This window comes from Mobula birostris, chromosome 4 (assembly GCF_030028105.1).
Source record: "Mobula birostris isolate sMobBir1 chromosome 4, sMobBir1.hap1, whole genome shotgun sequence".
Classification (NCBI taxonomy): Eukaryota; Metazoa; Chordata; class Chondrichthyes; order Myliobatiformes; family Myliobatidae; genus Mobula; species Mobula birostris.
Genome location: NC_092373.1, coordinates 5,662,358 through 5,679,671, shown reverse-complemented (window position 1 = coordinate 5,679,671; position 17,314 = coordinate 5,662,358). Strand labels below are relative to the sequence as shown.

The following is a 17,314-nucleotide window of genomic DNA, read 5'->3' as shown; positions in this document are numbered from 1 at the left end:
AGAGGAGGAAAGCAGGAAGGGAAAAGAAAAATAAAAGAGAAAGAAAATGCCGGAGGGAGAAATTGATGGTCATGCCATCAGAATGGGGTCTACCTAGATAGAATATGAGGTGCTACTCCTCCTGCCAAAGACTGGCCTCATCGTTGCATGGACTGACATGAACCAGGGCTTTATGTGAAAGAAATATTGGATTTTCCAGTGGACAGTGTCAATTACAATATGTCAGTGTAGATCATTAAAATCCATTTTTACTACTCTGACAGATCATTTCCAGTTAAGAACATACGAAGTAGGATCCATAGTCAACTGTGTGATTTTATAAACTTGCTCTGACATTCAAAGTTCAACAAATTTATTATCAAAGAACATATAGCTTATACAGCCCTGATTCATTTTCTTGCAGGCATTTACAGCAAAATACAGTAATGCAATAGAATTTATGAAAAACTATACATTAGTAAGGACTGACAAATAACCAATGTGCAAAAGAAGATGAATCAAGCGAATAAGAAAAAGGAATAAATAATTAATACTGAGAGTCCTGGAAAGTGAGTGGAATCAGATCAGCTTTGAGGTGAGTGAAGTTATCCGAACCAGTACAGGAGCCTAATGGTTGATGGGTAATAACTGTTCTGAACCTGGTGGCGTGGCTTTGAAAGCTCCTGTACCTCCTGCCTGATGGTAGTTGTGCAAAGAGAGTATGGCCTTAATAATGGGGTCCTTGATGATGGATGCTACTTTCTTATGCCAGGGCTCCTGTAGATGTGGGCTCAATGGTGGGGAGGGCTTTGCCTCTAATAGACTAGGCTATATCCACCTCTTTTTGTAGACTTTTCCATTCCTGGGCTTTGGTGTTTCCATAACAAGTCGTGACACAATCAGTCAGGATACTCTCTATTGGGCATCTCTAGATGTTTATAAAAGTTTTCGATAACATGCCTAATCTATGCAAACCTCTGAGAAAGAGGAGGTGCTGTTGAGTAATGGCATTTATGTGCTAGTCCCAGGACAGATCCTCTGATATGATAATGCCAAGAAATTTAAAGTTAATGACCATCTCCACCTCCATTCCCCTCTGATATCATCCTCCTGTAGTCAACAATTTTTGGTTTTGCTGACAGTAAGTGAGAGGTGGTTGTTAAGGCAACACTCAACCAGATAGACATAACTAGTGTCAGTGTAGATAGCTGACTATCCATTTTACTACTTTGTCAAATCTTTTTCAGCCAGGAATGAATGAAATAGGATCCATAGTTAAACACGTGATCCTACAAACCTTCTCTGACATTCAATCGCAGAACAGGCCGCCACTGGGCCTCCAAGCCACCAGGTCTGCAAACTTTGGCCCTGGACTCTCAGATGCAGACATCAATGTCCAGTCCCTGACCCAGACCCGCAGATTCGACCTTCAGGCCTCTCAGAATGATCAGCTCAGGAGAGAGAAAGAGATGGGAACACACAGGTGAAGTGCCCTCTGTGCTGAAAAATACACTTCTTTACAGTAAAACTGAATTCCACCTTATGCCATAGGACCATCAGACAATGAAGCAGAATTAGGCTATTTGGCCCGTCAATTCTGTTCTACCATTTGATCATAGCGGATTTATAGTCCCTCTCAATCCTGCCTTTTCCTCGTAACCTTAGACACCCTGACTAATCAATAACCTATCAACCTCTGCTTTAAATATATTCATTGATTTGGCCTCCACATATTTGGCAATGAATTCCACAGATTCACCTCTCTCTGGCTAAAAAAACTCCTCTTCACCTCTGTTCTAAATGGACATCCTTCTATTCTGAGACTGTGTCCTCTGGTCCTAGACTCACCTACTATAGGAAACATCCTCTCCATGTCCACTCTGTATAGTCCTTTCAATCTTCGATAGATTTCGATGAGATCAGCCCTCTTTCTTCTAAGCTCCAGTGAGTACAGGCCCACAGCCAGCAGATGCTCCTCATATGCTAACCCTTTTTTTCTCAGATTCATTCTGAATCTCTACTGAACTGTCTCCAACTCCAGCACATCCTTTCTGAGATAAACGGCCCAAAACTGCTCACAATACTTTGCGTGGTCTGACAAATGCCTTGTGGACTTCGCCATCACATCTTCGCTTTTATATTCCAGTCCTCTTGAAATGAATGGTGATATGCAAAGGTTTATCATCAAATCAAAAATCCCTCCTCCCTTCCCCCTCACCAGACATGGCCTGTCACCCATGTTTGTGGAACAGTCAGTGCTGCCTGTTGTCTGCATATGTGTGTGTACAAGAATGGGTCAAGCACATGGAGAAGTATTGGCTGGAGTGGGAATTCTCATACAGGGAGAGGTATTGGCTGGAGTGGGAATTCTCATACAGGGGGAGGTATTGGCTGGAGTGGGAATTCTCATACATGCATCAGGGAGGGAGCCCCTGTGCAATCCGGGTGAGAGGTGTGTGTTAGCTGCATGGAGAGATCACCACTTCTCTCACAGTGACAACTGGAATACTTTTGCTTCCTGGTTTCTTCACCACTGCAGATCCATGGAGACCCAAAGCCAGAATCAGAATCAGGTTTAATATCACAAACGCATGTCATGAAATTTGCTTTGTGGCAACATTACAGTGCAAGGCATAAAAAGTTCAAAGTAAATTTATTATTCAAGTGCATTTATTTATTTATTGATTTAACGATACAGTGCAGAACTGGCCCTTCAGGCCGATGAGCTGTGCTGCCCAGGAACCCACCTATTTTAACCAAGCCTTATCATGGGACAAATTACAATGACCAATTAACCTGCTACCTGGTATGTCTTCGGTAGAAACCAGAGCACCTGGAGGAAACCATGGTCCGGGGAGAACACTCAACTTTCTGACAGATGGTGCCGGAATTGAACTCTGAAGTCCAGAAAGCCCCAGGCATCGCGCTAACCACTATGCTACAGTAATCCCATACACTTCCTTGAGATCCATTTTTTGGAAGATATTTACAGGAAAAGGAAGTAGAATAGAATTTTACGGAAAAAGTATATAAAAACAAAGATTGTCAAACACTAATGCCAAAAGAAGGCAAACCGAGCAAAACAATTAGAATACTGACAACGTGAGTTGTAAAGAGACCTTGAAAGAGAATCAGCAGGTTGCAGAATCAGTTCAGGGTAGCAGTGAATGAATTTAACCACACCAGTTCAGGAGAATTACCACAAGTTACAAAATAAATAGATAGTGAAAAAGAGAAATACTGAGCTCGTGCTCATGGGTTCATGGACTGATCAGAAATCTGAAGGTGGAGGGGAAGAAGCTGTAATTGAATTGTTGAGTGAGGGTCTTCAGGCTCCTGTACTGCCACCCTGATAGCAGAAGTGAGAAGAGGGCATGTCCCTGATGCAGAGGGTCCCTAATGATGACTGTCAGCCTTTCGAAGATGCCCTTGATGGTGGGGAGGCTTGGATGTGATGGAGCTGACTGAATCTACAAGCCTCTACAATCTCTTGCAATCATGTGCCAGGATCCTCAGTACCAGGCTACGATACAACTAGTCAGAATGCCCTCCGCTATACATCTATAAAATTTGTGAGAGTCTTTGGCGACATACCAAATCTCGTGAAATTCCAAATGAAGAAGAAGTGCTGGTATGCTTCTTCATCAATGTGTTGGGCCCAAGATAGATGCCGCCGCCCAGGAACTTGAATCTGCTCACCTCTACTGAAGACTGCACATGAATGGACTTCCAAGGGATCTAGCTGTTCATGAATGAAAGATAAAAGGTGGCAGGTAGATGCAGCAGATAAAACATAGTGAGGCAGTGTATATGGATTCATTGTCAGTTCTGAAATCTGATGGCACAGGGAAGAGGCTGTTCCTGAAACGTTGAATGTGGGTCTTCAGGCTCCTGTACCTCCTCCCTGATGGTGGCAATGAGAAGAGGGCATGTCCTGGGTGATGGGGGTCCTTTTTGAAGGATGCCACTTTTCTAACTCATCACTTTTTGAAGGTGCCCTTGATGATGTGGAGGCAAATTTCTTTTTGCACTGAGTACTTAATTTCTTTTCTGTGTGTGTGTGTGTGTGTGTGTGTGTGTGTGTGTGTGTGTTAGTTATATAGAGGAAACTGACATGGTCACAGGGAGAACATACAAACTCCTTGTGGACACTGGCAGGTATTGAACCCTGAACACTGATCACTGGCACTGTAAAGTGATTGTGCTGACCACTACACTATCATTGCCATTGACTAGTTTTCTGACCCTGTCTACAAGGTGAAACATTTGAGTGGAATTTCAATGATTATGGAAAATGAAAAGATTAATGTATGAGGAGCATTTGATGACCCTGGGCTGTACAGTAGGAAGTTTAGAAGAATGAGGCGGGATTTCCCAGAAACCTATCAAATTTTGAAAGGCCTAGATAGAGAGGATGTGGAGAGGATGTTTACTTTAGTGGAGGGCTCAGAGTGGAAGGACATCCATTTAGAACAGAGATGAAGCGGAATTCCTTGAGACTGTTTTTCTGACTTAGAGCATAGATGTATCCTCCATATCCGTCCCATCCATGTACCTATCCAAGCTTTTTTTAAGTGTTGAAATCGAACCTACGTCCACCAGTTCCACTGGCAGCTCGTTCCACACCCTCTCCACCCTCTGAGTGAAGAAGATGCCCCTCATCTTCCCCTTAAATAATTCACAATCCGCTCTTAACCCATGACCTCTAGTTGTACTCTCACCCAACCCCAGTGGAAATATCCTGCTTTCATTTACCCTATCTATACCCTTCATCATTTTGTGCACCTCTGTCAAATCTCCTCTCATTCTCCTACACTCCTGGGAATAGAATAACTACCTATTCAACCTTTCCCTATAACTTAGGTCCTCAAATCTCTGTGACATCTTTGTAAATTTTCTCTGCATTATTTCAGTTCTATTTACATCTTTTCTGTAGATAGGTCCATGGATGGGAGGGGTAAGGAGATGTATGGACAGGTGCAGATCAACAGGACTAGGCAGAGTAACAGCTCAGCATGGACTAGATGGGCTGAAAGGCATTTTCTCTGCTGTATTGGTCTATGACTCTATGATTTCTATGACTAGGGATTGATACCTCTAAGTATAGTTCTGGCCATTCAGGCCGTGGGTGAGAGAAAAAATTCTTCCCACCACCCCCCCCCCCTCAGGATTCCCTACCCAAGGTGGCCACAGAGCCTCAGTGGCTGAATACACTTAGTGGCCACTTTATTAGGTAAACGTGAACACTTGCTCCTTATGCCAATATCTAATCAGCCAATCATGTGGCAGCAACTTAATGCACAAAAGCATGCAGACATGGTCAAGAGGTTCAGTTGTTGTTCAGATCAAACATCAGAATGGGGAAGAAATGTGATCTAAGTGACTTTGACCGTGAAATGATGGTTGATATCAGTGGAGGTGCTTTGAGTGTCTCCGAACTGCTCACCTCCTGGGGTTTTCATACACAAAAGCCTCTAGAGTTTGTAGAGAATAGTGCAAAAAGCAAAAAAAAAACTTCAGTGATCTGTGGGCGAACATGTCTTGTTAATGAGAGAGGCCAGAGGAAGGTGATGTTACAACAGTGGTGTGCAGAACAGCGTCTCGGACATCAATATGTCAAACCTTGAAATGAATGGGCTGCAGCAACAGAAGATCACGAACATCCACGCAATGTCACTTTTTTAGGTATAGGAAGTTCCTAATAAAGTGGACACTGGGTATATATTGAAGACAGAGATCAATAAACTTCTGAATGCTAAGAAAAATAACGTATATCTGCTCAGAGCAGAAGATTAAAGATGAGGTTGAAAAACTAGCCACAATCTAAGAGAATGTTGGAACAGTTAGGTGGGCTGGATGACCCTCTCCATTCACTTGTTATAGAATATTCAGTTCACTAAATTAGGCCGGTGTCTAAAATTAGAATCAGAAATAATGTCCATGGAGGTACTTGATGTTTGTCAAAATTGTAAAATATCACACGCCACAACTGTGGATTCCTCCACACCACTGAGCACATCTACACAGAACTTAGACACAGGAAGGCAACATCCATCATCGCAGACCCCCACCATCCCGGATATGCTCGCTCCTTGCTGCCGACATCAGGAGGAAGGCACAGGAGCCTCATGACATGCACGACAAGGTTCAGGAGCAGTTATTACCCCTCAACCATCAGGCCCTCAAACTAGAAGGGGTAACTTCATCGAACTTCACTCACGCCAATGCTACACCAATTCCACAACCTATGGACTCTACAACTCACGCCCTCATTATTTATTGCTTTATGTTTATTATTATTATCTTGATTTTTTTTGCTCTTTTTGTATTTGCACATTGGTTGTTTGACCATCCTATTGGGTGCGGTCTTTTATCGATCCTATATGTTTCTTTGTATTTAATATGAATGCCCACAAGAAAATGAATCTCAAGGTTGTGTACGGTTACATATATGTTCTTTGATAATAAATTTACTTTGAAGTTAATATCCTTTTGTGAAGGAAGTCAGCCATCCTGACCCAGTCTGATGATTGTCTCTACACTGGTCACCTGTTCCAGCTAGATTTAACCAATGTGCACACTGACCATGAAAGGTTAACATTTACAGAGCCGACCAACACCATAGGTCCAGAAACCTGAAGCATATTTTTAAAATTTATTTTATTTTTATTTAGAGATACAGACAACGAGTGGCTCCATGCAGCAGCCCACCTATTTACTGTAGCTGTATTAGCGTAGCACTAACTGCTAAGCAACTGTGGCACACAAATGTTGTCTTAATTAACACTGCTCAGTTCATTGCACGAACCATGAATTTGATTTCCCTTGGGATAAAAGCACTAATTGACTTTGTTTCTTAGGCCTAACATCAAAGGAAATGTTTAATAATCTTTGAAATTAAATGCCGCAGTGGTGGGGGCACAGTTTTCTAGCTTCAGTCTCCTCCTACTCACATTGTTTGTGTAGTCTGTTATAACATTCCATCATAATTTAAATCCATTTGCAAAAGAGCTGGCACAAAATTGAGTTATAAGGCATGTGGCTTCCAGGGATCTGATGCTGGAAGGAGATTATCGGAGGATTTGATTTAGTTTGGAAGATTAATGCTGACATTAGTGGGGATTGAAAGGAGTCATTGCCAAAAAGGTGAACTATCTAGGGAAGCTAGCCAATGATATTTAAGTGTAAAGTTTTTTTCAGATATATAAAGAGTAAAATAGAGATGAGAGTAGATACCGACTGCTGGAAAGTGACACTGGACTAATGAGGGACGAAGAAATGATGGACAAACTTAAGCATTTTGCGTCAGTTTTCACTGTGGAAGACACTGTTCAAGAATCTTGGGGGCAGAAGTGAGTGTTGTTGCTTTTATTAAGCAGAAGGTGCTTGGGCGCTGAGAAGTCTAAAGCTGATAAGTCACCCAGATCAGATGGTGTACACTCCAGGGTCTGAAAGAGTTGGCTGAAGAGATTGTGGATGCATTAGTAATGATTTTTCAAGAATCAATAGATTCTAGAATTGTTCCTGAGTGGAAAATTGAAAATATCACACACTCTTTAAGAAGAGAGGGACGCAGAAGGAAGAAAATTATAGGCCAGTTAGCCTGATCTCAGTGGTTGGGAAGATGTCGGAGTCTATTATTAAGGAGGAGGTTTTGGAGTTCTAGGAGGCAAATGACAAAGTAAGCCAAAGTTAGCATGTTTTCTGAAAGGGGAATTATTGCTAACAGATCTGTTGGAATTTTTTGAGGAAATAACAGAGAGGATAGATAAAGGATAGTCAGTGGATGCTGTTTATTTTGATTTTCAAGAAGCCTTTGACAATGTGGCTGCATAACAAAATAAAAGCCCATGGTATTACAGAAAGGCACTAGCAAGGATAAGAAATTGGCTGACTGGCAGGAGGCAATGAGTGGGGATAAAGGAGGCCTTTTATAACCAGTGACTACTGGTGTGCGACAGGGTTTGGTCCTGAGGCACCTTTATATTCCTTTGGAGGAAAGAATTGATGGCTTTGTGGCCAATTTTGTGGAACATATGTGGAGGGGCAGGCAGTGTGAGGAAGTAAGGTGTATGCAGAAGGACTTAGACAGAGTGGGAGAATGGCAAAGAAGTGGCAGATGGTATATAGTGTAGGGAAGTGTATGGTCATGCATTTTGGCACAAGGAATAATGTAGATTATTTCAAAATTTCAAAAATTTCAAAAATCAGATGTGCAGAGATACTTGTGAGTCCTCTTGCAGGAGTTCCTAAAGGTTAACTTGCAGGTTGAGTAAGTGGTGAGGAAGGCAAATGTAATGTTAGTATTTATTTTGTGAGAATTAGAATATACAAGCAAGGATGTAATACTGAGGCTTTATAAGGCATTGATCAGACCGCACTTGGGGTATTGTGAGCAGTTTTGAACATAGAACATAGAAATCTACAGCACATTACAGGCCCTTTGGCCCACAATGTTGTACCGACCGTGTAACCTGCTCTAAGAAAATGCCGAGAATTCCCTACCAGATTGCCCTCTATTTTTCTAAGCTCCACATACTTATCTAAGAGGCTCTTAAAAGACCCTATTGTATCTGCCTCCACCACTATCACCAGCATTCCATGCACTCACCACTGTGTGTAAAAAAACTTGCCCCTGACATCCTCTGGATACCTGTTTCCAAGCACCTTAAAACTATGCCCCCTTGTGTTAGCCATTTCAGCCCTGGGACAAAAAAGCCTCTGGCTATCCACACGATCAATGCCTCTCATCATTTTATACACCCCTATCAGGTCACCTCTCATCCTCAGTCGCTCCAAGAAGAAAAGGCCGAGTTCACTCAACCTATGGGTCCCTTTTCTAAGAAAAGATGTGCTACCATTGGTGAACGTTTAGAGGAGGTTCATCAGGATATCCCAGGAATGAAAAGGTTAACATCTGAGGAACATTTGATGGCTCTAGGCCTGTATTCGCTGGAGTTTAGAAGGACGGGGGGAGGGTATCATTGAAAGCTATTGAATATTGAAAGGTATAGATAGAGTGGATGTGGAGAGGATGTTTCCTACAGTGGGGGAGTCTGGACCAGAGGGTACAAGTAGAGTAGATGTGGAGAGGATGTTTCCTAATATGGAGGAGTATGGGACCAGAGGGCACAGTCTCAGTATAGAAGAACAACCCTTTATAAAAGAGATGAAAATACATATCTTGGAATCTAAAGAACTTATTGCCACAGACAACTTTGGAGGCCAAGTCATTGGGTGTATTTAAGGCAGAGCGTGATAGGTTTGTGATGAATCAGGGTGTCAGAGGTTACTGGAAGAAGGCTGGAGCATAGGCTTAAGAGGAATGATGGATCAGTCATGATGGAATGGCAGAACATACTAGATGGGCCGAATAGCCTATTTCTGCTCCAATGTCATGTCTTATGTTTGAGTCCCTGGCTTACTTTACCCACAGGTCCAGCTTAGATCAGTAAGTAAACTGAAACTATCTCCTGCCTCAATGCCATGACCTGAACTCTTCCCCACCCCTCTCAACATCCACCACCATCCAGTCCATGCTCTCTTCTCACTGCTGCCATTGGGAAGAAATGTGCAGGAGCCTCAGGTCCCACACCACCAGGTTCAGGAACAGTTATTACCCCTCAACCATCAGGCTCCTGAACCAGAGGAGATAACTTCACTCCACTCACTCCAACACTGAACTGTTCCCACAATTGATGGATTCACTTTTAAGAACTCTAAAACTCATGTTCTGTACTTATAAGACTTACTTATTATTATTATCTTTCTTTCTTTATGTATTTGCACAGTTTGCTGTCTTTTGCACATCGACTGTCCATTTTTTCATGCGTTTCTTTCATTGATTCTGTTGTTTTAATTTCTACTTACTGTGAATGCCTGGAAGAAAGTGAATCTCAGGGTTGTATATGGTGACATATATGTAACTTAGACACTAAATTTACATAGAACTTTGAAACCCACCCACCCCTTAGCAGATAAAGACTCGCTTCAGCTTCTGAAGTTAGACATTTGCATAACAATGAACCAATATTTCTCATTATTTCTCAGTGACTATTCCTCAACGTATTCTGGCAAAAATCAACAATAAAATCATAAACCAGGGTTGATTTATCTGTCCAACATGAAGAATAACTTCCATCGCCGTCCTCCATTCTGTCAGAAGATAGTGTGTTTTCAGATTGGTGCTTTGCCACTAGTTAATTGACACGAGATATTCTCGTCCACACACTTGTTCCTTAGACGTGCGCACTCTTGGCGTGTGTTGGGTTCACCATGGAGGAAGACCCCTGTGAAGCAAAATAGTATCGGTTCTCTGGGAGCTCTGGTGAAGGGCCGGTGCAGCAGGCAATCACCGCTCCTCCGAAAAGGCAGAGGCCTGTGCCTATCCAGCCCAGGAAGAGTGAATAGCCGAAGTTGAAGAGGTACTCTGCTTCGTGAACTCCCACTGGAAACCAAATGGTGGCTACTGCTGAACAGATCGCTGGAAGATACAAAAAAGAAATTCTTGCAATTAACAAGGCAACTATTACCGTCTTTACCTTAACTTTTGATTTTTTTTAAAATTTAGAGATACAGCGTGGTAACCTGTCCTTTTGGCCCAACGTGCCCACGTTGGCCACAGTAGCACAGCAGTTAAGTGCGACCCTATTACGGCTCAGGGCGTCGGAGTTCAGAGTTCGGTCCTGCCGTCATCTGTAAGGAGTTTGGACACCCTCGCCATGGAATGCATGGGTTTTCCCGGGGTGCTCTGGTTTCCTCCCACAGTCATTGTAAATTGTCCTGTGATTGGGGCTGTCACAGGTTGCTGGGTGGTGCAGCTCGATGCGTCAGAATGGCCTACACAGTACTATATCGCTAAATCAGGGGTTCCCAACCTCGGGTCCACAGACCCCTTGGTTAATGGGAGGGGTCCATGGCATAAAGAAAGTTGGAACCCCTGCCCTAAGTAAACAAATAAATAAAATTAATGGAGTACTGTCACTGTCTTTAATGTAAATTCTTATTTTTTAAAAATAATTTGGAGATACAGCATGGCCAATTACACCCACCAACCCAAACAACTTTGGAACGTGGAAGGAAACCGGGGCTTTTGGAGGAAACCCATAAGGTCACAGGGAGAACTTACAAACCCCTCACAGACAGCGGGCACTATAAAACGATGTGCTACCGTGCCACCCCAGAGTGAGAGGGTCAGAGTCGTGGAGCAAGACAGCACAAATACAGGCCATTCAGCCCAACCATTCCATGCCAACCATGATGCCCATCCAGCTGGTCCCAATTTCCTGCCCAGCCCCGCTATCTAACTATGCAAGTGTTTCCTAAATGAGACTATTGTACCTGACTCAACCACTTCCTCTGGCAGCTTGTTCTACATACTCACCACCCTCTGTGAAAATGTTACTCCTCAACTCCTTATTAAACCTTTCCCCTCTCACTATAAACTGAAGCCCTTACTTTTGGTCTTCCCTACCCTGGGGAAATGACTGTTACCATTCATCTTTCTCATAATGTTAAGCACATCTACAAGGCTTCTCCTCATTCCCCTACAGTAAGGATTAAAGACTAAGCCTGGCCAAGCTCTCCCTGTGACTTGGGCCCTCTCATTAACTTCAGGAAGGCAAGAGCTACCAAACAAGCCCCATTAGTTATAAATGGTGAGGTAGTGGAGATGATCTCCAGTTTCAAGATTTTGGTGATGAACATCACCAAGGAGTTCTCTTTGCCCAACCTCAATAGTAAGGAAGGCAGTGACTATACTTTCTAAGGACAGCTAGTCTGTCCCCAAAATTGCCAGCCGATTTTATCAATGCGCAATAGAGAGCATACTGACATATGGAATGACAGTGTGATACTCCAGCTGCAGCAAGACAGATCATGAGGCACTCCAGAAGGTGATTAGGACAGCTCAGCACATCACTGGGACTCAACTACAGGACCTGGAGTCAATCTACAACTCCCAATGCTTCATTTGTGCTCGTAACATCATTAAAGATCCATTCTATCCTGGACACTGTCGTTCAGTCTCCTGCCATATGGTAGGAGATACAGGAACATCTTAACCAAGACAGTAAGATGGAAAAACAGGTTCTTCCCGTGGGCTGTTGTGCAGCTGAATAATGCTACACCCCACTTGCCAATGGCCTTTGGGGGTTATGGAGCAGCACCGCAATTTTGTCCACTTGTGCAATAACAATAAAGTTCTATTCTATTCTCAAGTCCTGGCAACATCCTAATAAATCTGTACTGGACACTTTTCAGTTTACCCACATCTTTCTGGGGAAAGACTGTTACTGTGCACCTTATCTCTGCCCTTTATGATTGTGAATGTTTCTACACTGTGCCCTCCTCACTCTTACTTTAGAAGAATTATCAAAGAAAAACCTAGTCCAGATGTGCCACTGCAATGAAATCCCATTGAAATGAAGTGCTCTTTTTACCATAGAGATACAGGATGCACGGTTGACATACATAGACACACACACACAAAATGCTGGATGAGCTCAGCAGGTTAGGCAGCTCCTATGGAAACAAATAAACAGTCAAAGCTTCAGGCTGAAACTCTTCATCAGGACCTGATGAAGGATCTTGGTCCAAAATGTCAACTGTTTATTCCTCTTAATGGATGTTGCTTGTCCTACTGAGTTCCTCCAGTATCTTGTGTGTGTGTTATTCTGGATTTCCAGTATCTGCAGAAACCCTTGTGTGGTTTGGAAGTACAGTTACCAGTCTCAAAGAGAGTGCCACCATAAAATTACAATATTTAAAGATTAGCTTCATTTGTCACATGTACATTGAAACATCATGAAAAGCCCAGTTTGCATCAAATCAAATCAACGAGGATTATGCTGGGAACTCTGAAAATATTACCAAACTTCCACGCTAATGTAGCATGCCAACAACTCACTAACACAGACTGTATTTCTTTGGAATGTGGGAGAAACCCGGAGGAAACCCACATGATCGCAAGGAGAATGTACAAGCTCTTTGCAGAATGTGAACCAGGCTTGCTGGCATGCTAAAAGTGTTATGCCACCTGCTACATCCCTGAATTAGCCACTCTCACCCAGGGTAAAAATATTGGCCATTCACTAGATCCATGCCTCTAAACATCATATACACTGCCATCAAGTCACCTCTCATCTGCTTTTGTTCTGAAGAGAAAAGTCCTTGTTTGCTCAGTGTATGCTCATAAGACATGCTCTCTAATACTGGCAGAATTCTGGTATGAACGAATGAGTGAATTGACTATTTCTTACATCCTTCACATACATGAGCAGTAAAAATCTTTACGTTATGTCTCCATCTAAATATGCAATGTGCAATCATAGTAATTTATAATAATTTATAATAAATAGAACAGTCAATGTGATATTAACTATACTCAACTCAGCATGAATTCATCAGTCCGATGGCCTGGTGAAAGAAGCTGTCCCGGAGCCTGTTGGTCCTGGCTTTTATGCTGCGGTACCGCTTCCCGGATGGTAGCAGCTGGAATAGATTGTGGTTGGAATGGCTTGGGTCCCCAATAATCCTATGGGCCCTTTTTACACACCTGTCTTTGTAAATGTCCTGAATCATGGAAAGTTCACAACTGCAGATGCATTGGGCTGTCTGCACCACTCTCTGCAGAGTCCTGTGATTAAGGGAGATACCGTTCCTCTACTAGGCAGTGATGCAGCCAGTCAGGATGCTCTCAATTGTGACCCTGTAGAAAGTTCTTAGGATTTGTGGACCCATAAGCACGTGAGGTCCTCGGTGATGTGGATGCCGAGGAACTTGAGGCTGTTCACCCTCTCAACCCCAGATCCATCGATGTCAATAGGGGTTAGCCTGTCTCCATTCCTCCTGTAATCTACAACCAACAGTTCCTTTGTTTTTGCGACATTGAGGGAGAGGTTGCTTTCTTGACACCACTGTGTCAGAGAGATGACTTCTTCCCTATAGGCCACCTTGTTATTGTTTGAGATTTGGCCAATCAATGTAGTGTCGTCGACAAATTTAATTAGCAGATTGGAGCTGTGGGTGGCAATACAGTCATAGGTATACAGAGAGTAAAGGAGGGGACTCAGTACGCAGCCCTGAGGGGCTCCTGTATTGAGAGTCAGAGGGTTGGAGGTGAGGGAGCCCACTCTTACAACATGCTGGCCATCTGACAAGAAGTCCAGGATCCAGCTGCACAAGGCAGGGTCAAGGCCGAGGTCTCTGAGCTTCTTGTCGAGTCTGGATGGAACTATGGTGCTGAATGCTGAACTTTAATCCAAGAACAGCATTCTCACATAAGAATCCTCTTTCTCCAGATGTGTAAGGACAGTGTGTAGAGCAGTGGCTATTACATCATCTGTCAATCGATTGTGTCAGTAGGTGAATTGTAGGGTGTCCAGTTTGGGTGATGGCAAGCTGCAGATGTAATCCTTGACCAGCCTCTCAAAGCATTTGCTTATTATTGAGGTGAGTGCGACAGGACGCCAGTCATTCGGGCATGTTACCTTCCACCTCCTTCCTCTAATGAGGTGTCCCAATCTAAACACAATACTTCCATTGTGGTCTAACCTGGTTTTCACAGAGATGCAAGAATACCTCGCGGCTCTTGAGCTCAATCCCCCGACTAATGAAGACCAATGCACTTGTTAACAATCCGACTAAACTGTGAGGCAACTTCGAGGGAACCATGGACGTCGACCCCAAGATCCCTCTGCTCCTCCACACTGCTAAGATTCCTGTCCTTAACCCTGTATTCTGCCTTCAAGTTCAACTGTGTTTCAGTCCAATAGGGAGTACAGTAGGATCTAACTCATTCAGAGTCCATGGGATTTGAGTTCCCTGTCACGCGGGTCAGACAGTAGCTCGCTTACCCAGCAGAATGAGGAGAAAAGCACCCATCATGGATCGCTTGTGCTTGGAAGAATGGTTTTCGGCTCCGAGACGCATGCACGGTAACGCCACGAGTATGAGGAGAATGGCGGGCAGTCCCAGGATGGAGGCAGTGATCATCAGGGCACGGCTGGCCTGCAGGTAGGCTGCACCAGGGAAGAGAAAACAGAATTTTAGTAGGAGATCATGATCCCCATATAGCCATACACCTGTGAGAAGTGCATCCAGCTGCAGCTTCTAAAGCTTGCATTCAAGAGTTGGAGCTGGAACTGGATGAACTCCGGATCATTCTGGAGGCTGACGGGGTGACAGATTGGACATATAGAAAGGTGGTTACACCCAAGGTGTAAGTCGGGAAGGGGAAATGGGTTAAAGAGCCAGTGCAGAGTATCCCGTCACCATTCCTCTCAAGAACAGGTACTTCACTTTGGATACTGTTGGCGGAGATGGCCAAACAGAGAAAAGTCACAGCGTCGGGTCTCTGGCACAGACTCTGGGTCTGTGACTCACAGGGGAAAGGGGGGAGAAGAGGCACATTGTGGTGATAGGGGATTCGTTAGTTAGGGGAACAGACGGGAGGCTCTGTGGATGAGAATGAGATTCCCGGATTGTATGTTGCCTCCCAGGTGCCAGTGTCCGGGATGTCTCGGATTGAGTTCTCAGCATTCTTAAGTGGGAAGGTGAACAGGCAGAGGCCGTTGTCCATGCAGGTTCCAATGACACGGGTAGGATGAGTGACGAGGTGCTGCAAAGGGAGCTCAGGGAGCTGGGTGAAAAGCTAAAGGGCAGGACCCCCAGGTTACCTGTGCCACGTGCCAATGAGACCAGAAGTAGGAAGATTATACAGGATAACACATGGCTAGGGAGTTGGCGTAGGTGGGACGGCCTATTTTTTGTATCATTGGGCTCTCTTCTGGGGAAGGTGGGATCTGTACAGAAGGGACGGTTTGTAGCTGAACTGGAAGGGGCTAATATTCTAGCAGGAAGGGGCTAATATTCTAGCAGGAAGATTTGCTATGCTGCATGGTTGGGTTTAAACTAGAGTTGCAGGCGATGGGAACCAGAGTGCCAGAACAGTTAGTGGAGAGCTTGTGGAGACAGATTTTTGGTAAGACCTCAGACAAAGTTAGGAATCAAAAGGTTGAGCATGGTGTGACTAGTGCCCTGAGTTGTATATATTTCAATGCAAGAAGTACGGTATTGTAGGAAAGCCTGGAATTACGACATTGTAGCCGTCATTGAGGCTTGGTTACAGGAGGGGCAGGGCTGGCAGCCTAGTATTCAGGGGTTCTGTTGTTTTAGGTGTGACAGAGCAGGAGGGATTAAGGAAGGAGGGGTGGCGTTAGTAGGCAGGGAAATTGTCACACACCGTTCCGTCAGGACGGACTGCAGATCTTGACTAGAGAAGCGTTATGAGTGGAACTGAGAAATAAGAAACTGCCCTGGACTGGGTGGCCTAAAGGGCCTGTTTTGTGCTGTATTTTTCAATGATTCTATGACTCTATAAAATATAGGAGCAAAGTTAGGCCATTTGGCCCATCAGGTCTGCTCCACAATTTCATCATGTTTGGTTTATTATTCTTTTCAACCCAATTCTCTTGCCTTCTCCCAGTTTCATTTGACACCCTCACTAATCGGAACCTATCAACCTCTTTTTTAAATATACCCAATGACTCAGCCTCCACATCCATCTGTGGTAATGAATTCCCCAGATTCACAACTTGCTAAAGTGCTACGTGCGGTTTTTATCGAATCATATAAAATCCAACATAGGATCCTTTCCAGCTTGCTTAAAGATCAGCTTGATTCACTGATGATGTTATAGCCTCTCCATCCTATCCCACCTCGAAAATGATGTTCTGTACACCAGGATGTTGTTCATCGACTTCAGTCAGTGTTTACCACGATCATCCCAGAGATTCTGGTGGTAAGCTGTCCTCGTTGGGACTCAACACCCCTCTCTCAAACTGGATCTTGGACTTCATGATGGAAAGACCCCAGTCAGTCTGAGTTGGCAGCAACATCTCAAGCTCCATCATGCTGAGCATTGGTGCTCCCACACCCCATCCCCCACCCCCACCCCCAGGGCTGTGTGCTCAGTCCACTGCTGACTCACAACTGCACTGCCTGATCCGGCTCAAACTGCATCATCAAATTCGGTGATAATACAACAGTGGTTGGCTTCATCAGTAACAATGATGAGCAAGCATACAGGGAGCTTGGTCAAATGGTGTGAGAACAACAACACGAGTCTCAATGTGGACAAAGGAGATGATTGTGGACTTCAGGAAGGCACAGGTTGACCACGCTCCATTGCACATCGATACCTCTGCCTTGGATAGAGTGAAGAGATCAAAGTTCCTTGGTCTACAGATAACGGACCCTCAACACCTCCTAACTAGTCATGAAGGCACAGCAGTGTTTACACTTTCTGAGGAGACTGAGGTGTGCAAGGCTCTGT

The 17,314-nt window shown here is 44.0% G+C and overlaps 1 protein-coding gene across 2 annotated transcripts in view; it reads right to left on the bottom strand.

Moving 5' to 3' along the window:
* Positions 1–454: 454 nt before the first annotated feature.
* Positions 455–17,314, bottom strand: part of LOC140196139 (claudin-11-like) — a 37,059-nt gene continuing 20,199 nt past the window's right edge. For both annotated transcript variants that reach the window (XM_072254872.1, XM_072254870.1), the window contains exons 2-3: positions 14,835–14,999; positions 455–10,462 (exon numbers count right to left, since the gene is read on the bottom strand). In XM_072254872.1, the coding sequence (XP_072110973.1) occupies positions 10,218–10,462; positions 14,835–14,973 (384 nt within the window). In that variant the 5' untranslated portion in view covers positions 14,974–14,999 and the 3' untranslated portion in view covers positions 455–10,217. The remainder of the gene's footprint in view (positions 10,463–14,834; positions 15,000–17,314) is intronic.